Source organism: Bos taurus, chromosome 14 (genome assembly GCF_002263795.3).
Source record: "Bos taurus isolate L1 Dominette 01449 registration number 42190680 breed Hereford chromosome 14, ARS-UCD2.0, whole genome shotgun sequence".
NCBI classification, from domain to species: Eukaryota; Metazoa; Chordata; class Mammalia; order Artiodactyla; family Bovidae; genus Bos; species Bos taurus.
This window is the reverse complement of record NC_037341.1, coordinates 46,064,853-46,088,609: the sequence shown is the minus strand read 5'-3', so window position 1 is coordinate 46,088,609 and position 23,757 is coordinate 46,064,853. Positions and strand designations below refer to the sequence as shown.

General features: G+C 41.8%; 1 protein-coding gene across 3 annotated transcripts in view; it reads right to left on the bottom strand.

Moving 5' to 3' along the window:
• Positions 1 to 14,513: 14,513 nt before the first annotated feature.
• SAMD12 (sterile alpha motif domain containing 12) overlaps positions 14,514 to 23,757 on the bottom strand; it is a 449,029-nt gene continuing 439,785 nt past the window's right edge. For 2 of the 3 annotated variants that reach the window (XM_025001801.2, XM_059874306.1), the window contains exon 6: positions 14,514 to 22,923. In XM_025001801.2, coding sequence (XP_024857569.1) covers positions 22,901 to 22,923 — 23 coding nt within the window. In that variant the 3' untranslated portion in view covers positions 14,514 to 22,900. The remainder of the gene's footprint in view (positions 22,924 to 23,757) is intronic. The other variant, NM_001191180.2, reaches the window with a different exon arrangement.

Below are 23,757 nucleotides of genomic sequence, written 5' to 3'. Positions count from 1 at the left end.
GACTGAACCTTGGTTTCCCACATTGCAGGCAGATTTTTTTTTTTTTTTTTTACCATCTGAGTTACCAGGGAGGTCCCCTATTCTCCCAGACCAGTCCCTAACCATGGACAGAGCTGTGGGACTCATCCTGGCTAGTGAGCAATGACTTATCATATTCCTTTGCTCTATGGGCCTACTATCTGAAAGTTTCTAGTATCTGAAAGACTTGGAGAGTTATTGCAAGAATTAAATATACAGTGCATTCAAGTGCCTGCCATATTACAAGCACTCCAAACATGACTGTTGTCACAACTGAGGTTGGTTGCTGGGCGTCTCTAGTCATGAGCAGATGATCTTCCTTAGTCCTTATTCTCAATCCTCTAGGCAGCCTGCAGATTTGATGAGCTCATAAACAGAGATCACATGACTTGGCCACTCAGAATTTTTTTTCCACCTGGTTGCACATAGTTGCTGTGCCCTTTGCTGCCTTTGATGGATGTGATAAGAAGCTGCTGGATGTGAAAACCTTTATTGTATGTGCTATAGTGTTTCTATGGAGGTATCCGGCTAGGGCAAGTGCAATTCCTCCATTGGGTTCCTCGGATCTCTCCCTATCCAGTTGATGTTGAGAGCAACTAAAGGAAGGTCAAAGAATGAGAAGCATAGAATTCTTTTCTGCGGGAGGTAACATTTCACTTAAGTGGAATTCAAGAACCTAGAGGAAGATGGCTCAACGGTCAAGAATCTGCCTACAATGCAAGAGTTGCAAAAGATAACCTGGCATCCAGACCCCAATAAGATGGTTATCCGTTGAAGGTCAGGGAGGACGGTGGTGAGGAGATACCCCTCGTCCAAGGTAAGGAGCAGCGTCTGCACTTTGCTGGAGCAGCCGTGAAGAGATACCCCATGCGCAGGGTAAGAGAAACCCAAGTAAGATGGTAGGTGTTGCAAGACGGCATTAGAGGGCAGACACACTGAAACCATACTCACAGAAAACTAGTCAATCTAATCACACTAGGACCACAGCCTTGTCTAATTCAATGAAACTAAGCCATGCCCGTGGGGCAACCCAAGACGGGCGGGTCATGGTGGAGAGATCTGACAAAATGTGGTCCACTGGAGAAGGGAATGGCACCACTTCAGTATTCTTGCCTTGAGAACCCCATGAACAGTATGAAAAGGCAAAATGATAGGATACTGAAAGAGGAACTCCCCAGGTCAGTAGGTGCCCAATATGCTACTGGAGATCAGTGGAGAAATAACTCCAGAAAGAATGAAGGGATGGAGCCAAAGCAAAAACAACACCCAGCTGTGGATGTGACTGGTGATAGAAGCAAGGTCTGATGCTGTAAAGAGCAATATTGCATTGGAACCTGGAATGTCAGGTCCGTGAATCAAGGCAAATTGAAAGTGGTCAAACAAGAGATGGCAAGAGTGAATGTCGACATTCTAGGAATCAGCAAACTAAAATGGGCTGGAATGGGTGAATTTAACTCAGATAAACATTATATCTACTACTGAGGGCAGGAATCCCTCAGAAGAAATGGAGTAGCCATCATGGTCAACAAAAGAGTCCAAAATGCAGTACTTGGATGCAATCTCAAAAACGACAGAATAATCTCTGTTCGTTTCCAAGGCAAACCATTCAATATTACAGTAATCCAAGTCTATGCCCCAACCAGTAATGCTGAAGAAGCTGAAGTTGAATGGTTCTATGAAGACCTACAAGACCTTTTAGAACCAACACCCAAAAAAGATGTCCTTTTCATTATAGGGGACTGGAATGCAAAAGTAGGAAGTCAAGAAACACCTGGAGTAACAGGCAAATTTGGCCTTGGAATACAGAATGAAGCAGGGCAAAGACTAATAGCGTTTTGCCAAGAAAATGCAGTGGTCATAGCAAACACCCTCTTCCAATAACACAAGAGAAGACTCTACACATGGACATCACCAGATGGTCAACACCAAAATCAGATTGATTATATTCTTTGCAGCCAAAGATGGAGAAGCTCTATACAGTCAGCAAAAACAAGACTGGGAGCTGACTGTGGCTCAGATCATGAACTCATTACCAAATTCAGACTTAAATTGAAGAAAGTAGAGAAAACCACTAGACCATTCAGGTATGACCTAAATCAAATCCCTTATGATTATACAGTGGAAGTGAGAAATAGATTTAAGGGCCTAGATCTGATAGATAGAGTGCCTGATGAACTATGGATGGAGGTTCGTGACATTGTACAGGAGACAGGGATCAAGACCATCCCCATGGAAAAGAAATGCAAAAAAGCAAAATGGCTGTCTGGGGAGGCCTTACAAATAGCTGTGAAAAGAAGAGAAGCGAAAAGCAAAGGAGAAAAGGAAAGATATAAACATCTGAATGCAGAGTTCCAAAGAATAGCAAGAAGAGATAAGAAAACCTTCCTTAGCGATCAATGCAAAGAAACAGAGGAAAACAACAGAATGAGAAAGACTAGGGATCTCTTCAAGAAAATTAGAGATACAAAGGGAACATTTCATGCATAGATGGGCTCAATAAAAGACAGAAATGGTATGGATCTAACAGAAGCAGAAGATAATAAGAGGTGGCAAGAATACACAGAAGAACTGTACAAAAAAGATCTTCATGACCAAGATAATCACGACGGTGTGATCACTCATCTAGAGCCAGACAATCTGGAATGTGAAGTCAAGTGGGCCTTAGAAAGCATCACTATGAACAAAGCTGGTGGAGGTGATGGAATTCAAGTTGAGCTATTTCAAATCCCGAAAGATGATGGTGTGAAAGTGCTGCACTCAATATGCCAGCAAATTTGGAAAACTCAGCAGTGGCCACAGGACTGGAAAAGGTCAGTTTTCATTCCAATCCCAAAGAAAGGCAATGCCAAAGAATGCTCAAACTACCACACAATTGCATTCATCTCACATGCTAGTAAAGTAATGCTCAAAATTCTCCAAGCCAGGCCTCAGCAATATGTGAACTGTGAACTTCCTGATGTTCAAGCTAGTTTTAGAAAAGGCAGAGGAACCAGAGATCAAATTTCCAACATCTGCTTGATCATGGAAAAAGCAAGAGAGTTCCAGAAAAACATCTATTTCTGCTTTATTGACTATGCCAAAGCCTTTGACTGTGTGGATTACAATCAACTGTGGACAATTCTGAAAGAGATGGGAATACCAGACCACCTGACCTGCCTCCTGAGAAATCTGTATGCAGGTCAGGAAGCAACAGTTAGAACTGGACATGGAACAACAGACTGGTTCCAAATACGAAAAGGAGTTCGTCAAGGCTGTATATTGTCACCCTGCTTATTTAACTTCTATGCAGAGTACATCATGAGAAATGCCGGACTGGAAGAAGCACAAGCTGGAATCAAGATTGCCAGGAGAAATATCAATAACCTCAGATATGCAGATGACACCACCCTTATGGCAGAAAGTGAAGAGGAACTCAAAAGCCTCTTGATGAAAGTGAAAGTGGAGAGTGAAAAAGTTGGCTTAAAGCTCAACATTCAGAAAACAAAGATCATGGCATCTGGTCCATCACTTCATGGGAAATAGATGTGGAAACAGTGTCAGACTTTATTTTTCTGGGCTCCAAAATCACTGCAGATGGTGACTGCAGCCATGAAATTAAAAGACGCTTACTCCTTGGAAGGAAAGTTATGACCAACCTAGATAGCATATTCAAAAGCAGAGACATTACTTTGCCAACAGAGGTTCGTCTAGTTAAGGCTATGGTTTTTCCAGTGGTCATGTATGGATGTGAGAGTTGGACTGTGAAGAAGGCTGAGCGCCGAAGAATTGATGCTTTTGAACTGTGGTGTTGGAGAAGACTCTTGGGCGTCCCTTGGACTGCAGGGGGATCCAACCAGTCCATTCTGAAGGAGATCAGCCCTGGGATTTCTTTGGAAGGAATGATGCTAAAGCTGAAACTCCAGTACTTTGGCCACCTCATGTGAAGAGTTGACTCATTGGAAAAGACTGTGATGCTGAGAGGGATTGGGGGCAGGAGGAGAAGGGGACGACAGAGGATGAGATGGCTGGATGGCATCACTGACTCAGTGGACGTGAGTCTCAGTGAACTCTGGGAGTTGGTGATGGACTGGAAGGCCTGGTGTGCTGCAATTCATGGGGTCGCAAAGAGTTGGACACAACTGAGCGACTGAACTGATAGTGTTAGCTGCTCAGTTGTGTCTGACTCTGTGCAACCCCACAAACTATATAGCCTGCCAGGCTCCTCCATCCATGGAATTCTCTAGACAAGAATCCTGGAGTGTGTTGCCATGCTCTCCTCCAGGGGATCTTCCTGACCCAGAGATCCAACCCAGATCTCCTGCATTGCAGGCAGATTCTTTACCATCTGAGCCACCGGGATAAGCTATAGGGACATTGTCTATAGCTTCACTCAGGGTCCTATCTAGAAATATGCATTAAGAAATTTTTCTCAGACTCAAGTGGGAAGGAAAACTTGACTTCCCCCAAGGTGTTCCTTCTCCAGTTTTTTCAGTCTTATCATCAGAGAAGCCTGAACTCATACTCCCAGGGGTTGGAGGCATAACCCTAAGCAGTATGAGCACTGTTTCTGTTTTATGTTAAAAATTCACGTGATGTTTGTGTTCTTCTCCACTAGACATCATGTTTAGTTTTAGGGATGTTGTAAATCTTACATCAGCTTACTATGCTTGCCTCTGATGTTGACATGAAACTTATGGCTCCTCTTTCATAATGACGGCCAACGTGGATGGGCTTCAGCCTACATCCTTGTCTTGATCTTCTAGTTTGTGTGCAATTTCTCTGGTTCTGATTTTATTTATTTACAACTTTCTATTTTATGGTATATTTTCTTGTGAACTGGCTCAACTACTTTGTGGATATAAATGGATTATGAATAAATAAAAGCATTCATACAAATCTAAAAAAAAAAAAAAAGACTTGACAAGCTTGAAATAATTCCATCTGAGGACACAGAATATGTTCTTGGTTTCCTACAAACAGACATCTCACCCCCAACCTCAGTTGAAGTGAACAATACATTGAACAAAAAGAACGTGTTTAAAATTTTAAGAGAAACAACACAAAAAAGCATAGCTAATATTCTTGTTATCTCCAGAAAATCAAAAGTCCTAATCTGAAGAGAATACATTAATAGTGATTTCAGAGGACAGATGTTGGAATCAGCATTGGAAAGAGTGGGTCCACTTCCTTCCTCGGTTTACCAAAGGCAATAAAGAAAAATATTTTTAACCGCAGTGCTCATTATATTTTCAGCTTCACACACTGGGACAGAAACCATGCAATAGTCACATTTATCTTTACGACAGAGACCCAAAACTAAGTTATCTGGTCTTTTGGGGACCCTTATAAACAGTGAGAGGCTCAAAAAGTGAAGAATAAGGATTGCAAATCTGATGCCTGTTTATCTCCTTGTCTCCCCTCCCAAACAACAGTCTCCATGAGGACTGGACCTTGTCTGCAGAATTTCCTGGTGTATTCCCAGGGTCTACCATGGCGTTTCCCATGGGAAGCACTCAGTAACTACTTGTGGAATGAATTATGACTGTCTCCCTCCTTCCTGTGAGAAGATGTTTGCTGTTTACTAAAGGCCAAAACATTGCTGGCTCCATTTCTTCTGCTATCATCTCAACTTCACCAAGTAAATTTTGTTTTGTTACTTACAGGAAGCATTCTTGAAATGGGATGAGGTTCAGAAGGCCCTTGAACCTCTTGAAAATGTATGTAAAGATTTGTATGTTGGGTACACTTTTGGACAAGAGCATCCATGGCTTTCAGAAGAGTTTCAAAAGAACTTGTGACTTTGAAGATGTCAAGGACAATTGATGTGAGGGATTAGTCATTTAGTACTCAATGTGTATGGCACATGCTCTATTAGTGTATGTATATTCTAATGGTTGAGATTTTGTGTTTCCTGGTCACAAAGAGCTGAGTCAGTTACGCAGTCTGACCTAAGAATGTAAAACCTTTAAATTCTCTTAATTACTTCACTTGTGAAATGGGAATAATAATACCTAACAATATTGTGAGGATTCAATGACATAACATATAAAATGCTCCACACATGGCAAGCACTCAGTTAATGGAGCTATTGTTTTTGTTAGGGTCAGTCAATTAAACTGTATTTCAGAGACTATTATCACATACGCATCTGGACCGATTCTCACGATAACAATTTTTGTTCTCTAAAATGAAATAAAATATGTCTTTTTAAAAAGATTATTCTGTTTTCATGTACCATGGAATGATTTTGGAATGTCATGGAGAAAAATACAGAGGGAAAAGAGGGAAAGGATTTATCCGTCTTGTGCAGCATCAGCGAGGAAGTCAAGATGGACGAAGCAGAATTGGGTCTTTGTTAGAAACATTTCCACTGAAAAAAAAAAAAAAGAAACATTTCCAGCTTCTTCCTCCTTCCCTCCCACCTTCATTTCTATCACTGTACTATGCATATACCAATGCACTTTGAGAAATATAGTCAAGTTAGTGTACACGTTTATGAGTGCTTCTTTAAAATATAGTTTGGGATTCAGCCTCTCTCTAAATCCACTAATTTAACTTTTGAACAGAGTGTCATTAAAGGAATCATACCAAAGTGGCAAGTTTGATACCCTTTTTTTTTTCTAATTCTTTGCAAGACTGCTTTTTACCCCCTAGTTCCCATTGTGTCCAAGAATAGTTTTTTAAAAAGATTTTTGGCTTAACCAATAAAAACCAGCACCTGCTCATGTCAGAGAGGTGGCTGCCTGTAGTCTGTGTGCTTGTGCAATTGCTCAAATTATGGTCCAACTTGTTTCCTTTGAAAATCTCCCATAACATTCGTGAAACAAAACCATGTAATATAAAAAGTCCTCTTTAGTCTTAAGAAGGAAGCCAAGGTACAGTGGAGTGGAGCTTCTAGATATTTATGTATGCTTGCTGCTGCTGCTGCTGCTAAGTCGCGTCAGTCGTGTCTGACTCTGTCCGACCCCATAGACAGAAGCCCACCAGGCTCCCCCGTCCCTGGGATTTTCCAGGCAAGAACACTGGAGTGGGTTGCCATTCCCTTCTCCAATGCATGAAAGTGAAAAGTGAAAGTGAAGTCGCTTAGTCGTGCCCGACTCCTAGCGACCCCATGGACTGCAGCCTACCAGGCTCCTCCGTCCATGGGATTTTCCAGGCAAGAGTGCTGGAGTGGGGTGCCACTGCCTTTTAAAAGCAAAATTTTGAGATAATGTGGTACAAATTATAGTCATACTTAAAAGGTTGTGCTACAAAGGCATATTAGAGCCCATCTATTCCAAACTGCTAATATTTCAAAATAAAAAATTAAAATCCAGGGACTTCCCTGGTGGTCCAATGACTAAGACTCTACATTCCCAATGCAGGGGGCCTGGGTTTGATTCCTGTTCTGGGAACTGGATCTCACATGGTGAATCTAAAAATCCTGTATGCCACAATGAACATGGAAGATCCCATGTGCCACATCTATTACCTGGCACAACCAAATAAATAAAAATGTGACTTGGCCAAAGTCACATTACTGTTTTCCCCTTTCCCATTATGTTAGTGGCAGGGCTAGGATGTGATAGGTCATAGGTTGATTATGTAGCAGTTGCTTCACAATTCAGTTAGTTCAGTTCAGTCGCTCAGTTGTGTCTGACTCTTTGAGACGCCATGAACTGCAGCACGCCAGGCCTCCCTGTCCATCACCAACTCCTGGAGTTTACCCAAACTCATGTCCATCAAGTCGGTGATGCCATCTAACCATCTCATCCTCTGTCGTCCCCTTCTCTTCCTGCCTTCAATCTTTCCCAGCATCAGGGTCTTTTCAAATGAGTCAGCTCTTCGCATCAGGTGGCCAAAGTATTGTTGTTCTAACTGTCGCTTCACAATTAATTAATAGAAACAGGCAAGTTCTTATCCCATTTTCTGGCCCTTAGATGTCTATCACCCTCTAGCAGGCCCATCTTTTGCATCACTTATTTCCTGAGGGACTTTATAGTCATCTGGTCAAGATAACACATTGTCACCAAACTAATGATGGATTTAAAACAGCATTTCCCCATGTGCTTCTTCCATGCACCATTCATTAGTACTCTCTGGGGACAAATAGCTGATGCTTGAATGAATTTTGAAAATACTGGGCTGAACAAATATTTATAATCTATCTATCTATCTATCTATTTGCAATCTATAACCTGCAACCTTTCTCAGAGCCTTTAATATGTTAACACGTATCATGTGTGTCTAAGAGTGGGGTAAATATATCATGTTTACAGAGCTTACTCAACATGGAGCATTCTTGCCTCTCTCCTTAATCCCAGTATCTGAGAATGAGTGAGGCTTAAGTTATCATCCTTCTAGAGATATTTGCATTTTTCATATGGGATTTTTTCCCCTTATTATTTGTTGAGCTCCTTATTTTCTGTATGTTAGGATGTAAGATCTTTAAGGCAGGGAGAATGTTCTTCATCTCTAAGTCACCAACACTTAACTCAATACCAGGCACTGTTCTTGGTACACGGAACAAATAGCACAAGACCCATCTACAATTGCTCAATGATAAACAAAAATTATTTCAAACTCCCTACAGCTTGCTTTCTGGAGATAGAATTTGAGCTATCTAAGGCAAGTAACCACATTAGCCATCTGTTACTCTTCATTTTTTGGATCATCTATGTTACAGTTCTGGGGCAAGACTTACTAAGAAAACTCAATAAAGAAAATTATTAAGGAAAAATATTGCATCATCACATCCTCTATCTTCCTGTGATCACTAAATAAAAGCTAATGTTTACTAGCTTCTGTGAGGTACAGTGAGGGTAGTAGGCATAGGAAAACAGAGCTGGGAAAGCAAAAATGGGAAGATTACAGGGATAAACAATGGGACTTAGAACAATGCAAATGGAAGGAAAGAGAGTTTAGTGGGAGACCAGAACCAGAAGGAAGAGGAAAAGGTCAGTTTTCATTCCAATCCCAAAGAAAAGCAATGCCAAAGAATGCTCAAACTACTGCACAATTGCACTCATCTCACACTCTAGCAAAGTAATGCTCAAAATTCTCCAAGCCAGGCTTCACAGTATGTGAGCCATGAACTTCCAGATGTTCAAGCTGGATTTAGAAAAGGCAGAGGAATCAGAGATCAAATTGCCAACATCTGTTGGAGCATTGAAAAAGCAAGAGAGTTCCAGAAAAACATTTACTTCCGCTTTATTGACTATGCCAAAGCTTTTGACTGTGTAGATCACAACCAACTGTGGAACATTCTTCAAGAGATGGGAATACCAGACCACCTGACCTGCCTCCTGAGAAACCTGTATGCCAGTCAGGAAGCAACAGTTAGAACTGGACATGGAACAACAGACTGGTTCCAAATTGGAAAGGAGTATGTCAAGGCTGTATATTGTCACCCTGCTTATTTGACTTGTATGCAGAGTACATCATGAGAAACGCTGGGCTGGATGGAGCACAAGCTGGAATCAAGATTGCTGGAAGAAATATCAATAACCTCAGATATGCAGATGACACCACCCTCATGGCAGAAAGTGAAGAAGAACTAAAAAGCCTCTTGATGAAAGTGAAAGAGGAGAGTGAAAAAGTTGGCTTAAACTCAACATTCAGAAAACGAAGATCATGGCATCTGGTCCCATCACTTCATGGCAAATAGATGGGGAAACAATGGAAACAGTGAGAGACTTTATTTTTGGGGGGACTCCAAAATCACTGCAGATGGTGACTGCAGCCATGAAATTAAAAGACACTTGCTCCTTGGAAGAAACCTAGACAGCCTAGACAACCTAGACAGCATATTAAAAAGAAGAGACATCACTTTGACAACAAAGGTCAGTCTAGTCAAAGCTATGGTTTTTCCAGTGGTCACGTATGGATGTGAGAGTTGGACTATAAAGAAAGCTGAACACTGAACAATTGATGTTTTTGAACTGTGGTGTTGGAGAAGACTCTTGAGAGTCCCTTGGACTGCAAGGAGATCCAACTAGTCCATCCTAAAGGAAATCAGTCCTGAATATTCATTGGAAGGACTCATGCTGAAGCAGAAGCTCCAATACTTTGGCCACCTAATGAGAAGAACTGACTCATTTGAAAAGACCCTGATGCTGGGAAAGATTGAAGGCAGGAGGAAAAGAGGACAACAGAGGATGAGATGGTTTGATGGCATCACTGACTCAATGGACATGAGTTTGAGTAGACTCCGGGAGTTGGTGATGCACAAGGAGGCCTGGCATGTGGCAGTCCATGGGGTCGCAAAGAATCGGACACGACTGAGTGACTGAACTGAGACCCAGCAGAGTCTGGTGGCTGGAGAGTTCTTGGTTGAGGGGCATCGGGGGAAGATCTGGTCTAAGGAAGGGAAGCACCTGATTTGGATGGAAGAGGAGGATGGGATACATGGGAAAAGGACTTTTAAGATATTTTCTGTATAACACATAACCACACTCTGACTCACACTTTCTGCTTTGTAAGCTTCATGAAGGGCAAAATAAAATCTGGAAATGTGTTTGTTTACAGTTTTGTTCCACTGCTGGACTTCCCTCTAGAGATTGGGCAATGGGAGACCTAATTATATTATGTTTAAAACTAACAAAAACACATGAGAGAAAAATAGGAATCTATCAAGTGGTCCATTTCTCATGAGAAGGGGGACATTTCTTGTGAAACAACTGTATACACTTCTCATTATCCACTCTCTCTTTACATCTCCCCAGTTTCTTACAAAAACAAAAGAACGTGGTTGGAAAGGCACTTTAAAGCTTATTTTAGTTGATTTCATCAATGGACGTACAAAATCATGAAAGATGACAGAAAGCTATTTTATGGTGCACGTATATCTGTATGCCATAAAAAATAGATTTCTGTAAAAGAGAAAGTATTAACAGTCCTAATGATCTCATAATCACCAGAAGTCTCCTTAACTGTGGACTGCTTTCTCTGAAACAAAAGACCTAGCACAGCAGAATACATTTACTAGGTCCTCTGAAGGGATGTTCGGAGAAGGCAATGGCACCCCACTCCAGTACTCTTGCCTGGAAAATCTCATGGATGGAGGAGCCTGGTAGGCTGTAGTCCACGGGGTCGCTAAGAGTCGGACATGACTGAGCGACTTCCCTTTCACTTTTCACTTTCATGCATTGGAGAAGGAAATGGCAACCCACTCCAGTGTTCTTGCCTGGAGAATCCCAGGGACGGGGGAGCCTGGTGGGCTTCCATCTATGGGGTCGCACAGAGTCGGACATGACTGAAGTGACTTAGCAGCAGCAGCTGAAGGGATGTTATATGATTCTGAATCATCCTACGTTAACACATAATTCTTTTTTTTAATTATTTTTTATTGACCGATAATTGCTTTACAAAATTTTGCTGTTTTCTATCAGACCTCACTATGAATCAACTATAAGTATACATATATCCCCTCCCTTTTGAAACTCCCTCCCATTTCCTTCCCCATCTTACCCCTCTAGGTTGAGTACAGAGCCCCTGTTTGAGTTTCCTGAGCCATACAGCAAATTCCTATTGTCTGTCTATTTTACATATGGTAATATAAGTTTCCATGTTACTCTTTCCATACATCTCACCCTCTCTTCCCTTCTCCCCCTGTCCATAAGTCTATTCTCTATGTCTGTTTCTCCACTGTTGCCCTGTAAATAAATTCTTCAGTACCATTTTTCTAGCTTCTGTATATTTGTGTTATAGTATAGTATTTAACTTCCTCTTTCTGACTCACTTCACTCTGTTTAATAGGTTCTAGGTTCATCCACCTCATTAGAGCAGACTGAAATGTGTTCCTTTTCATGGCTGAGTAATATTCCACCGTGAATCTATACCACAACTTCTTTATCCATTCATCTGTCGATGGATGTCTAGGTTGCTTCTATGTTCTAGCCATTGTAAATAGTGCTGCAATGAACAATGGGATACATGTGTCTCTTTCAATTTTTGTTTCCTCAGGGTATATGCCTAGGAGTGGGATTGCTGGGTCATATAACACATAATTCTGATGGTGAACTTCTCATGACATAACTATCCTTTTAATTAGAGTATAGTTGCTTTACACTGTTGTGTTAGGCTCTGCTGTACAGCAAAGTGAATCAGCTTTATGTATTACATCCCCTCTTTTTTTGATTTCCTTCTCATTCAGGTCACCACAGAGCACTGAGTAGAGTTCCATGTGCTACGCCAGGTTCTCATTAGTTATCTACTTTATACTTAGTATCAGTAGTATATGTATGTCAATCCCAATCTCCCAATTCATCCCACCCCACTTCTCCCTTGGTATCCATATGTTTGTTCTCTATGTCTATTACAGTTTTATTTCACAGTTGCTATGTCTCTATTTTTGCTTGGTAAATAAAATCATCTATACCAGTTCTTTTCAGATTCCCCTTAAGTACGTGTTAGTTGCTCAGTCATGTCCAACTCTTTGTGACCCCACAGACTGCAGCCTGCCAGGCTCCTCTGTCCATGGGATTTTCCAGGCAAGAATACTGGAGTGGGTAACCAGTCCCTTCTCCAGGGGATATTCCTAACACCAGGATTGAACCCGAGCCTCCTGCATTGCAGGTGGATTCTTTACCATCTGAGCCACGAGGAAGCCCTAGATTCTACGTATATGTGTTAATATACAACATTTGTTTTTCTCTTTCTCACTTACTTCACTCTGTGTGATAGTGTCTACCCTTGGTTCAAATATGGCCTCCACATTTACCCAGGCAAGCATGAGTTTCTGAAATGCAGAGATGGCAGGAAAGCTTTCTTTGTACTGGCAAAGTGGTACTTAGGGAAATGTGCATACTTCTGGCTTGGGTTACATAAAGCTACCTAGGTAACCTGCTACCATTCACCCACCTCTGAAAACACCCACGTCTGAAAACACATCTGGCTTTCATCTTTATTACCATGAGTTTATTTGCTTAATGAAGAGCTTGTGGCAGTTGGTAGGCTCAGCAGAAAGGAAGGAAATAAGGTGGGAAGAATTAGGAACCAAGTTTAATTCAGTTGGCCTAACATTGTTAAGCAACTATTATATACCAAGAGATGGAGATACAAATACAAATAAGATAAGTGTCCTACCCCACAGAGAGGGAAAAGAAAGGAGAAAGGTAAAATAGGTTAGAGATTGAGACGGAGAAAGGGAGAGAGAAGGAGATAATATAGAGGTGTTAGAAGGTAAGGCAGAGAAAGGCATCAAGAGAAGCACACAGAAAGAGAGCAATAAGTTAAAGTCAGAGAACTGACAGAGGAAAAGGAAGGAAATTATGAGGAATGGACCAAAAAAAAAAAAAAAAAGGAAAGGAAAAATTAGCCAAAAATGATCCAAGAAAAGTCAGGACAAAGAGGAGCGGGGGTTGTAGGGGTCTAGTTTTACATCTTCTGAAGAAGTTCACTGACAAAAAAACATGCCCCATTTTCCATGTTCTTAACTTGTGTGAATAGAAAGTGGGAGAAAATTGTGCCTTTAGAGTTATAGGGTGTGTAGACAGCTTTAGAAGTTTTATATATGGTCAGTAAACTAAAGTAAAAGGTTCTCACACGTTTTGTTTTTGGAAACCTTTTCTGGGGAAAACAAAAACCCTCAAATCCCCCAGAACACTAGATTCTTTGTAAACATGTAATAATAGTAAAAAAGGCAATGAGTGTTTCCTTTCTTTTTCATGTGATTTACACGGTCCTTTTTCCTTTTGGGGAAGGAAGTGTCTAATATCAATTGAGGCAATTTATCATATTCAGCAAAGTCATAATGGCTGTAAGTACTCATTACAATGTTTCCTTGAGAAAGGGAAGGGTGAAAATGGGAGTTTGGAGCAGATAAAATGGTCTATTGTTATATTTGGTGCATTGTATTACTCAGTGGGTTTTTTTTGAGGAAAAAATAAAGTTGGTGTCTTTTAAATACGTGGTTGAGAGTGGAGTATCTCTAGATGTTTGCTGAACTAGAGAACGGCCCTCGTACCCCGATCGCTTAGGCAGGTGTTACTTGAAGGCATCTCAATTGATAAAATACAGATAGCTGGCACTTGGTCATCACCTGAGAGAGATGGAGATAGAGGTTCTGGGGGATGCCATCAATCATGCAATGATAAGCACGTAAGACTCTCTGGGGTGAAAGGTAATTGGCAGGCCAGGATCTGTCATGCCATCTCGTTCCAGGGTGTTAGCGTATCTGCGGAGGAACAGAACTGTGTCTTTCACCCAGCTGTGCTCCACAGGAAAGTGTTCAATGGTAATAGCCATCATGCTGGTGGGATTTGGTGCTGGGGGAATTCTGTGTGCTGGGAGCTGGAGGGAGGCCACCAATTCATTCCACATATATTATTTCTCCAGGAAACACAGCATAATTGAGGACAATTTTCCACCATGAATTGCATCATTAGCTAACACAGGGAAAGTGAAATGCTGTTAACTTTCTTTTTTTCTTCTGCAAAGCTGATGAGCTGAAGAAAATAGAAATGAAAAGTTTAATGTAATTTTTTTTCCCAAGGATATAGGTTGAAAATCAGAATCAAAACACTTTTACACAGTAATAGAAATCCCACATTTTAATACATTGCCATGCACATAAGGAATCAAGTAATGCTGAATACAAAATAGTCAAATATACAAAAATGATAAAGCAGATTTTTAAGCCTGATAGAGATCATGCTCACAGATACAAGGGGGCAAAAATCTGTAGTTTCATTTCTATCAATTTAAAAAGAATCATGCCCCCCCCACCCCCGAAACTCTTTCTGAGGACAACCCAGAACACAAGGAAACATTATAAGAAAAATGTAAAGAAGACCCAAAGGGAATTGGCAAGTTGATAGCTGCTTAAGATATGGAAATCGGTAGTTCAAAATCGTGGTGTGCAATAATTCTTATGTTTAGAGAAAGAAGTTTCTAAACATTGTATGCCCTGGGAACTCAGGGAACTAAAATGAACATCCAACAGAAAAGACACTCTTATTTTACTACATAACCAGCTTGTGTCCTCCTTAAGTCTAGTCTTGGGAATTTTTCTAGGGTGCATAGAGGAAAAAAACAACAACCCACAGTTGTGGGCAATGAATAAGGAAAATATTTAATTAACCACTCTTAGGGGACTAAGAGATTTCAGACTGCTGGTTTAACTACTCACTTAAGGAAGCTATAAAAATGTCTCCCATCTACGTAGGCTTTTGTGTTATGAAATGTGCTTTTATAGCCATGTTTGTTAGTGTTTATAAAATAGTGAACTTTTTTTTTTTTCGGTCAGAATTTTTCCCACTCATATGCAACTGAAAGCACTCATTTTATATTCAGTTCACATGGTGTGATTTTTCTTCCTCTTCCTTTCCTAGCACAAAGACACCAGCTCATCTAGGAAGTTCGATGTGGCTGTTTCCTGTGACCCGCAATTCATCAACTTCATTGGCTTTCTTTAACCTGAGGATTGGCAATCTTCACCTGTGCTCAGCCCAGCCAGAACTCTCTCCCTCAGCTCGGTCACAGTGCTCTAAACCTTTGGGAGGGGGAGATAAATGTTCACCCTAGCCATAGGTTCTGCAGACCAGCCCCCATGTATTGTGTGTGCATACAAAATGCTTGAGTTACCTTTACCTTTTTTATAAGTTGTACCAAAACATCTACGGAAGTTTCTTCCTAAGTAGCATCCCTTCAAATAATTTGGTAGCTTCCCCAAAATGTTGATTGGTGCTTTCTTACCGTTTTACTTTTTAGCATCCCAGAATGGACTCAGTAAAAAACAGCTATGAGGGAAAGGCATAATACAAGGGAAAGGAACTCACTGATGAAAGCCCATCGCCCTGCTCACCATGATGAATACATAGACATTGGTGATACAGAACAGCTTCTCCCTTTGGCTCAATTTGGCCTCCAAACAACCCTGTCTGCTAAGACAGAACAGGTAACATCCCAGACAGATGAGCAAAGGCCCAGAGAGACGTGCAATTTCTCTTGAATGCAAGTATTCTTGAATTCGAAACGGTTTCCCCTTTATCAGAGCAGTGCCACTCTCCACAGAATCCTAAGAATAATTCAAGTACAGAAACAACAGTTCAATATTTTCTTTTCTCGGGTACTTTTGATGGCTAATGTATAATTGTGTTACAGTATTGATTTTTTCTAAAATTTTGTGTACAGCTGTTTAATTTGGTAGCTAACAATACTAAATAGTTGGATTAACTGGAACTACAGCAGGTGTGATAGAGTGACACAAGAGTTTTAGTGGAATTCGTTTCAAAACATTCGTGCTGCCTTGGCTTTTCAGCAGATGAGTTGCTTCTGTGCCAATCACGACTGAGACAGGGCAGGGTCAAGAAGCTGGCTTTATTCAGCTCTCTGAAATTGGAACTTCCACTTGTTAAATCATGGTCTCGTCAAACATGGTCGCATAAGGATAGCGATTTTCGACTGGGGAAGGAAAAGTAGGGGTGTTGGAATCACTCAGAGCCCCTGAGAGCCTTCTAATTCTCCTTGAGTGAATTTAAGCAAGTGGAACCCTGACTACCCCAAGTGGGAGGTCAACACTCACTCAGCAAAGAGGCTACTGCTTTTAGAAAGAGAAGGGTGATGTGATGGGAGAGTGAGATTATGATGAAAAAGACAAAGCTTCCAGTGTACAAATGTGATTCCTACCCCCTTGCATGCCCCCATTTCTCTTTAAGGTTTCCACCTATAAACAGGGGCCTTTTCATGTGAAGAAGAACCTGGTTATGGGCTTAAAAACTTCTGCAGCTGGTACACAGGGAAATATTTCTGGTCTTTTCTCAAATGTCTTAAATGGGAATTGGTGTAAAAGTGAAGGTGTTAGTTGCTCAGTTGTTTCTGACTCTTTGTGACCCCATGGACTGTAGCCCACCAGGTTCCTCTGTCCATGGGGTTCTCCAGGCAAGACTACTGAAGTGGGTTGCCATTCCCTTCTCCAGGGGATTGTTCTGACCCAGGGATCAAACCCTGGTCTCTTGCACTGCAGGCAGATTCTTTATAGTCTAGGCTTGCTCAAAAGCTGCGACAGAGTGAGTGGGAAGTGACCAATGCAAACATATAAATGCAGTTGACTGTGGCTTAAAAAAACACTGAAAATAGATATAAAGAATTAGAATTAATTTAGGGAGTCATATCAAGGACCAAGGTGGTACTCAAAATTCAAATTGCATTTTTGGAATTATGCTTGAACAGAGAGTCTATTCAGAGCTTTAGAAGGGGTCTTTATAACACGTGTGCTACTTAAGAGGGAGGCCGGGCAGTCCTCTGAGGAGATGGAAGAAGACCAGGGTATGCTTGTGGATTGGAACAGAAGTGACCGTCAAGGTATTTAATGGCAGGTGATTTTCTTCAAGGTTATGTCACAAAATCAATACCCCTTCCTATGAGAGAAGCAATGATCTAAATAATGAGTCTCATTTTAGAATTTTCTTGTGAGTAAAGCATTTGAATATATTTTCATAGAAATTGAGGGGTGGGTGGTGGTGATTAAATACAACCACATAAGACAGATCTGTGTGCTTTGGCACATCAACTCAGCCTAGAATTCCACCTGTAGTAGTTGTGTGTGCTACTGTGCCAAGGCCACGTGAAAGCAGCCTATTTATTTCCTTTGATCCTAATGGCTGAAATTTAAAAGGCTATAAACAATGCAGAAGGCAACCAGCCTTAAAGATTTTAGGTGGTAGTATCTCCAACTTTGGCTTAATTTAAGTCTCCTTGTTTACATCAAATGGCTGTTTCAATCACTGTCCTTTAGGCAAAAAGGCCTGGTTTTAAGAGCCTTTCTAAGGCTTCCATAAATGTTGGAGGTTTGCAAAACAACAACAATGAAGGAAACAATGAAACCCCACGCCACTGGCTCCCACAGCTGAAAAAGATATTGTATAATCGGAAGTAATGTTTAAATATCTATAACGTAAGCCAGTCACCTGCAATTCAATGCAAGTCATATGGTTACTTTGAAATTTTATGAGGCCTAAGCTGTTGGTGCCTTCCAGTGCTTGATACAATTGAGGAAAGGAGCCTCTAAAGTAAGGATGCTTGGGGCTCTGCAAGGTTTTAAAATAGCGGTATATGTGGCAATGGAAACTCCAGATTTACAGTGCCTTCTATACCCCTTTTTTGCTGTTCTGTGTTGGTAATTTCTCAGTCTGTGCTGCTGAGTCAGTCAGGGTTAGTCGTTCACTCGTTTCCAACTCCTTGCGACCCCACGGATGGTAGCCCGCCAGGCTTCTCTGTCCATGGAATTCTCCAGTTGAGCAGGATGTCTAAAACCAGTCCCTACTCAGAGGCACTTCTATCTGTCACAGGCAAATTTCACCCTGAAAAGGTCAGATCTTAGGGCTTGCCACACTTGCCCAGAATTTTCCCTGCAGAGCCAAGATGATGGCCAGAAGAAACCAGGGTACCATGCTCCTAGCCATCTTCCCAAATGAGATCTTCAGGGAAGACTCTATTTTGTGCTTTTTATTAAGGGCTGGTGTAACCTCCTTGGCTAATTTTTCCTTAAGCTTCCCACAGGTGGTTCACCTTCAAAAGAAGGCTCCCCATCTCCTTCCTGGAGTAAGTCAGCAGAGCAAAACAATGCAAGCACAGTTCTCTTTGACCCTGAAGCTGTGTCTCAGAGCCACGAATATTTCACATTGATAAACTCTGGCTACAGGATGAGATTCACATCTCAGGAGACTAAGGAGAAGGACCTGCTTGTCTTTGAAACTGAGTCCCCAGCCGTGTCCTGAGCAGGTCCATCTCCTGGGCTGTCCTCTCTTGTCATCACACGGCCCTTGTTTTGATTATCGGCACTGACCTGCCATCACCACCACCAACCCCCCACCCCGCCCCCAGATCAGAATCCTTGTCCCAGTGTTTGGGCAACTAGCTTTCACCAAGATCAAACTTAAGAAGGAATTCTTAGTCAGTCCTGGGGAAAAAAGGTGACAACTATGTTTCTCTGTTTGAGTTCTTTATAGAATACATGAAATCTACCCAAGGAACCATGTGAAAAGAAGAAAGAGATTAAAAGGAAAAAAAAAAACCACACACACAAAAAAGCAAGAAAGTGAGGTGGAGGGGGTGTGGGAGAGGTGAACAAAAACAGCCTTTAAGGCATAGAAGAATTGATGTCTTTTTAAAGATTAAGTTTTTAGAAAGAGACGACAGGCAGCTTTAAGTCTAGTTGTCAAGTAACAAAATTACTCTAAAGAATGAAGAGGAAAGCATCACAAAGAATGAAGCTGCTAATGCACTGGAAGAGGAGGTTTTGGTAAAATAAAAGTACTAAGGGGGTCTTAAAAACTTTTCTTCCATTAGACTTGTATTGTTCCTATCCCAAAACAATTATGTGACATTTGCAGACACAGAAAGCATTTGTAAGAAACCAGGGAGTGCATCTATTAGAGGTTTTAACCCTTCGTTTATAGTCTCACGTAAGGTTGATATTCCTTTCCTTTTGAAGGTTAAAAAAGAGGCTTAATTCCCCCAGAATGAAGGACTATTCGCCTCTGTCTGGGCAACTGAGAAGGGACTCTGGAGGGAACCCGGGTTATTTCCCCATAATCTGGAGGTAGAAGCGGATGGCGCAGTTACACACCTCACAGAGCCTAAGCAGGGAATCAAAGACGTGCCATTACCCACAAGAAAGCTGATAGTGTCTCTGTCCCCCAGGTGCATCTTAAACTACTCGGGTGATGTGTTTTTCACCCTAGCAGAACCACCGATACTCTGCATATTTAAATTCCGATCTGGAGCCCGAACTGAGCTTATCCTCCTTGGCACCCGAGAGTCTGATAAGTATTCGTTCTGTTCATTCCCAAGAGTGCCTTTCCTGTGTGAGTGTAGGGGCCAGACTTTTAATAAAAGGTGCAGCACAAGTTCAAGTAAGAGGAAAAGTTAATGCATCAACAGTTTACAGCCCTGAGACATCAAAGCCTTTATATTCTCCCTCCTCATTTCCTGCCTCCTCCTAAACAAAACTCAACAGAGCCATCTCTGGGAGGTAAAATGTCCTACACGCATCTTGGGAAGAAGGTACAACACAGCAGGAAGTAGCCATGGGTAACTGTGGGTCAGCACAGAACAAAGAATCCCAAGGCTGAGAAGGAAATCGTTTCTCCAGTTTTGCTGGTTTAGGTCATGACTGTTCTGGTTTTAAGCCACCACGTTTCCAAAACCATGCCCTCAAATGATTTCAAACAGAGGCTGACAGTTTGGAAAACAGTAGTAGTTCATATGCAAATATGTGGTACGTGCCAGGAATTAAGGCATTTTTAGAGAAACCATCTTCAATGGGGCTCTTTCATTGTCTCCATCTTTGCCCTCTCTTATTTCCACCTTTACCCACTATCTTTAAATAACTGTCCAGTACACTTTGACTCAAAAGAAAAGGGCTAGACAACTCTACTTATTTACTTGTTCATAACATATTTTGCAAAAGCCAAAGTTAGGATGAATCACCATCATTTAATGAATATCTATCTGCACCATAAAGCATGCTCGGTTTTCCAAGGGTGTTAACAATCATTAATGTTCCCGGCTAAACTAGTGCATTCCCAGCTACAGTATCTCAGCACCTGGCAGTAGTTCTGTCGAGTTCCTCAGGCCCAATTCTGTGTCTCCAGGACTAGTTATAGAACTGGGCTTTCTGAGATGCCAGTACAATGATGAATGGCTGTTCCTGTATAAAGGATGGGAATATAGGTGACCAGGGTGGATATCAAGAGAAGCAACTGAAACTTGCTTTGGGAAGCTCTCATCAGCTAAATCTGGGTGCCGGAAGGGTTGGCTGTACATGACGGGTGCAAATACGTGGCCTGATGCTGTCCATTACTTCCCCTCTGCCGCCTGCTTCCTCAGTCACGGGAGCTGTGCGTGACCGTCTCCCCCACATTGCTCCGGAGGGGCGAATGCTGTCTGAATTCAGTTTTCACTGTGGAAAAGGTGGGGTTGGGATAGTGTTTGGGAGGAGGAGACATAAGGGCAGGGAGAGTCTACCTTGTAAACCATAGTGCCCCAGCTCAATGCTTGGCGCATAGTAGATGCTCAATAAACACTTGATTTCTAAAGAAAGGAAGAAACAAAAGACTGGTGTGAACTCTGCTGTTGGAATTGAACCTCAGGAGTTGGGTGGTGGAGACTGAGGTGTCCAGGGGCATTGGCGGCTAGGCTTTGGCCTCTTAATTTTGGATCTGTAAAGAATTACAGTGTTGGTCCTGATGTTGACCCACCAAAGGGCCAGATCTCGGTGGTGACTGAAGCTCCTGTGAGTTCCCGCTTGGAAGCCCCCTTCTTTGGCACCACAGCCTGCAGGCTCGCGGTGAGTCATCTGGCCCGGTGACTCACCTGGATCACCTTTGGATCTCCCTCCTTCCCTGTCAAGCTTCCAAATCGCAGGCAGGGATGTTTTCTAATGGGCTGTGCATTTCCTGATACCCCCAGGGGTGGAAAGATGTGGGGAGAACAGACAATGAGTGTGTGTCTGGTGACCCTCTGAAATGCCAAGCTTGCTTGTGCTGGCTGGGTCCCAGGGTTGTTACATGTATTTAAAGAAAAGTCTCCTATCCCTGCGATCCACAGACTGGGATTACAGGCACACAGAACATACTTGGCTGAGTTTCTGATTCAGTCAACTTTACATTTTCAGGGGGAAAAAGTGCCTAAAGCATGATATAGGGTCAGTCAACATGAACATTCCTCTAACTCCTAAAGACAAGCAATAACTGGGCTGACTGGCACCCCAGGACTGTGCTTTGTTGTAAAACATAGTAAAAAATATTAGTTACGGGTATAATTCCAGATAGGATTAAAAAGGACTAGTAGGTTCTCTTCTGAGGAAGAAACCTAGTGTGTGGCTGGAAACTCTTGCTTCTCTAGACATGCAGGGGGTCACACTATTTTTTCCTCTTCAGAGAACTGAGTTCAACACTTGACCTGAAGAGTTTTCCAAAGTGTTAAAGTCACACCCCTTTATTCTGCTGTCCTTACTATTAACGCACCATAGCCTAGGATGAAAATATGGCCATTCCCCCCATTTTTGGTGAAAGAACTCTTCTATAGAAAGAGAGACTATGTACACTGGCCAATTAGAAAGAAGCCTCCTGTGTTTGAGTGTATGGATGTGCTTGTCGTAAGTTGTGCCCAAGAAGAGGAAACAAGAGGAAACAACCACCATTCCCCAGGCCCACCTTTATCTCCCTTTGGTGCTGTAAGAAATCCAGTAAAGTGTCAAGAGATTAAGTCTAACAGTATTGTGGCCATGTTTACCAATCTGTCCCAAACTATGGGGTATATGCTGGGAGTGGAGTCTTGCCTTGGACAGTCTGAGCCAAAATAGGACAAAATTTATAAGAAAGAAGAAAAGACTTGTCTTCTCACATGTACTGAACGTGCTTATGTGTTTCGGTGTAGGGTTACCATGTAAAGTGCTGAAGAGTTGGACAGACTACCTTTAGACACCATAACTAACACAATCGAGACATGTTTATATTCCTACCAGGGCATAATATTGTGAACACTTCCACTGAGATTGCAGGACTGCTGGAATTTTTTTTTTTCTAACACATCATGCCATCTGCACACATAATAAAATAATCCAGTAGTTGTCATGCTAAAACAGGACCTGTAGTGAAGGGCACAGACAGCTCCCCAAAGGGAGCCTCAGTTATGCACAGTGATGAAAACTGGAAGCAATTTTCCAGCTAATGGTCTGCCAATGACCACTTGGAACAAGTTGGCACTATATATTATGCACCTCATTTAAAAATCCAGAGCAAACTAAGATTTTCCACAGCCCGTAATCTTGACTGAATGGGTGGTTTTTCAGTTAATCTGGTTAATCTGTCAATGCTCCAAGGATATCTTCTGGCAGTGCCATGAGTTAGTCTTTCTGTGAGGAACAGGCCATGTTCGTATTGACTGGCAGGACAGCAGCTTGGAAGGCTAACTGCATTTATGGAGAACCCTCGGCTGAGGCTGCAAGAGGAAAAAGAAGAAAACATGATAAATTTCTTTATATTCCCATATTCTGGTATGTAGCAATAATCATATTCAAACAAACCTCAACATCCTTAGGTCAAAGAGAAAGCTCTAGTGGAGGTAACGGTGATTCAACTCCAAGGCAAATTACAGTGATGGGTTGTATTCTTGGAATGTCCTTCCTTTTTTCCCCAGAGCATGGAAGATATTTCTCTCAGGGATGTGTGAACTTGAATGCAAGGAAGGGGAAAACCAGATCCTTGGAACTGGCATTCGGCCCTAGGACAGGGCTGTGGTTTGGGAACCCATCTGTACACTGTGGGGTTTCATGCATTTACTTGATCTGGAAGATCAGATTGGGAATGGTGTGGAAGCATTTCATGGGGGGTGGTGTGTATAGTCAGTAGCGGGGGCACTTCATTCTGCATTAAGAAGCTTTCCCAGGATAAAACCCAGAAGGAAATATTGGAAGCAGTATGGGTGGAGGTCCTGCCTTTGTTAGTTGAAAAGGCAGACTGGCTGAGTAGGTTAGCGATTAGGTAGAGAAAGTCATTAAAACCTGAGCAGATTGAACTACTTGAATGGCAAACATGCTCTTGACCTTGGCAATGCTGGTACAGATATATTCATCTAATTTTTCAAATTTCATTTTCTAATTGCCTTTTATCTCAGTACTCCCTATAGATCCTATACAATACACACAGGTCTTCACTACTTAGTTAATAAAAGAGCCAATTGAATATTTTGCTCAGAAAAAATATTTTGGTATTAGCTTTATTTAATACCCCAAACTATTGGGCAATGGGGAGAAACCAAAAGTTCTTACTATTT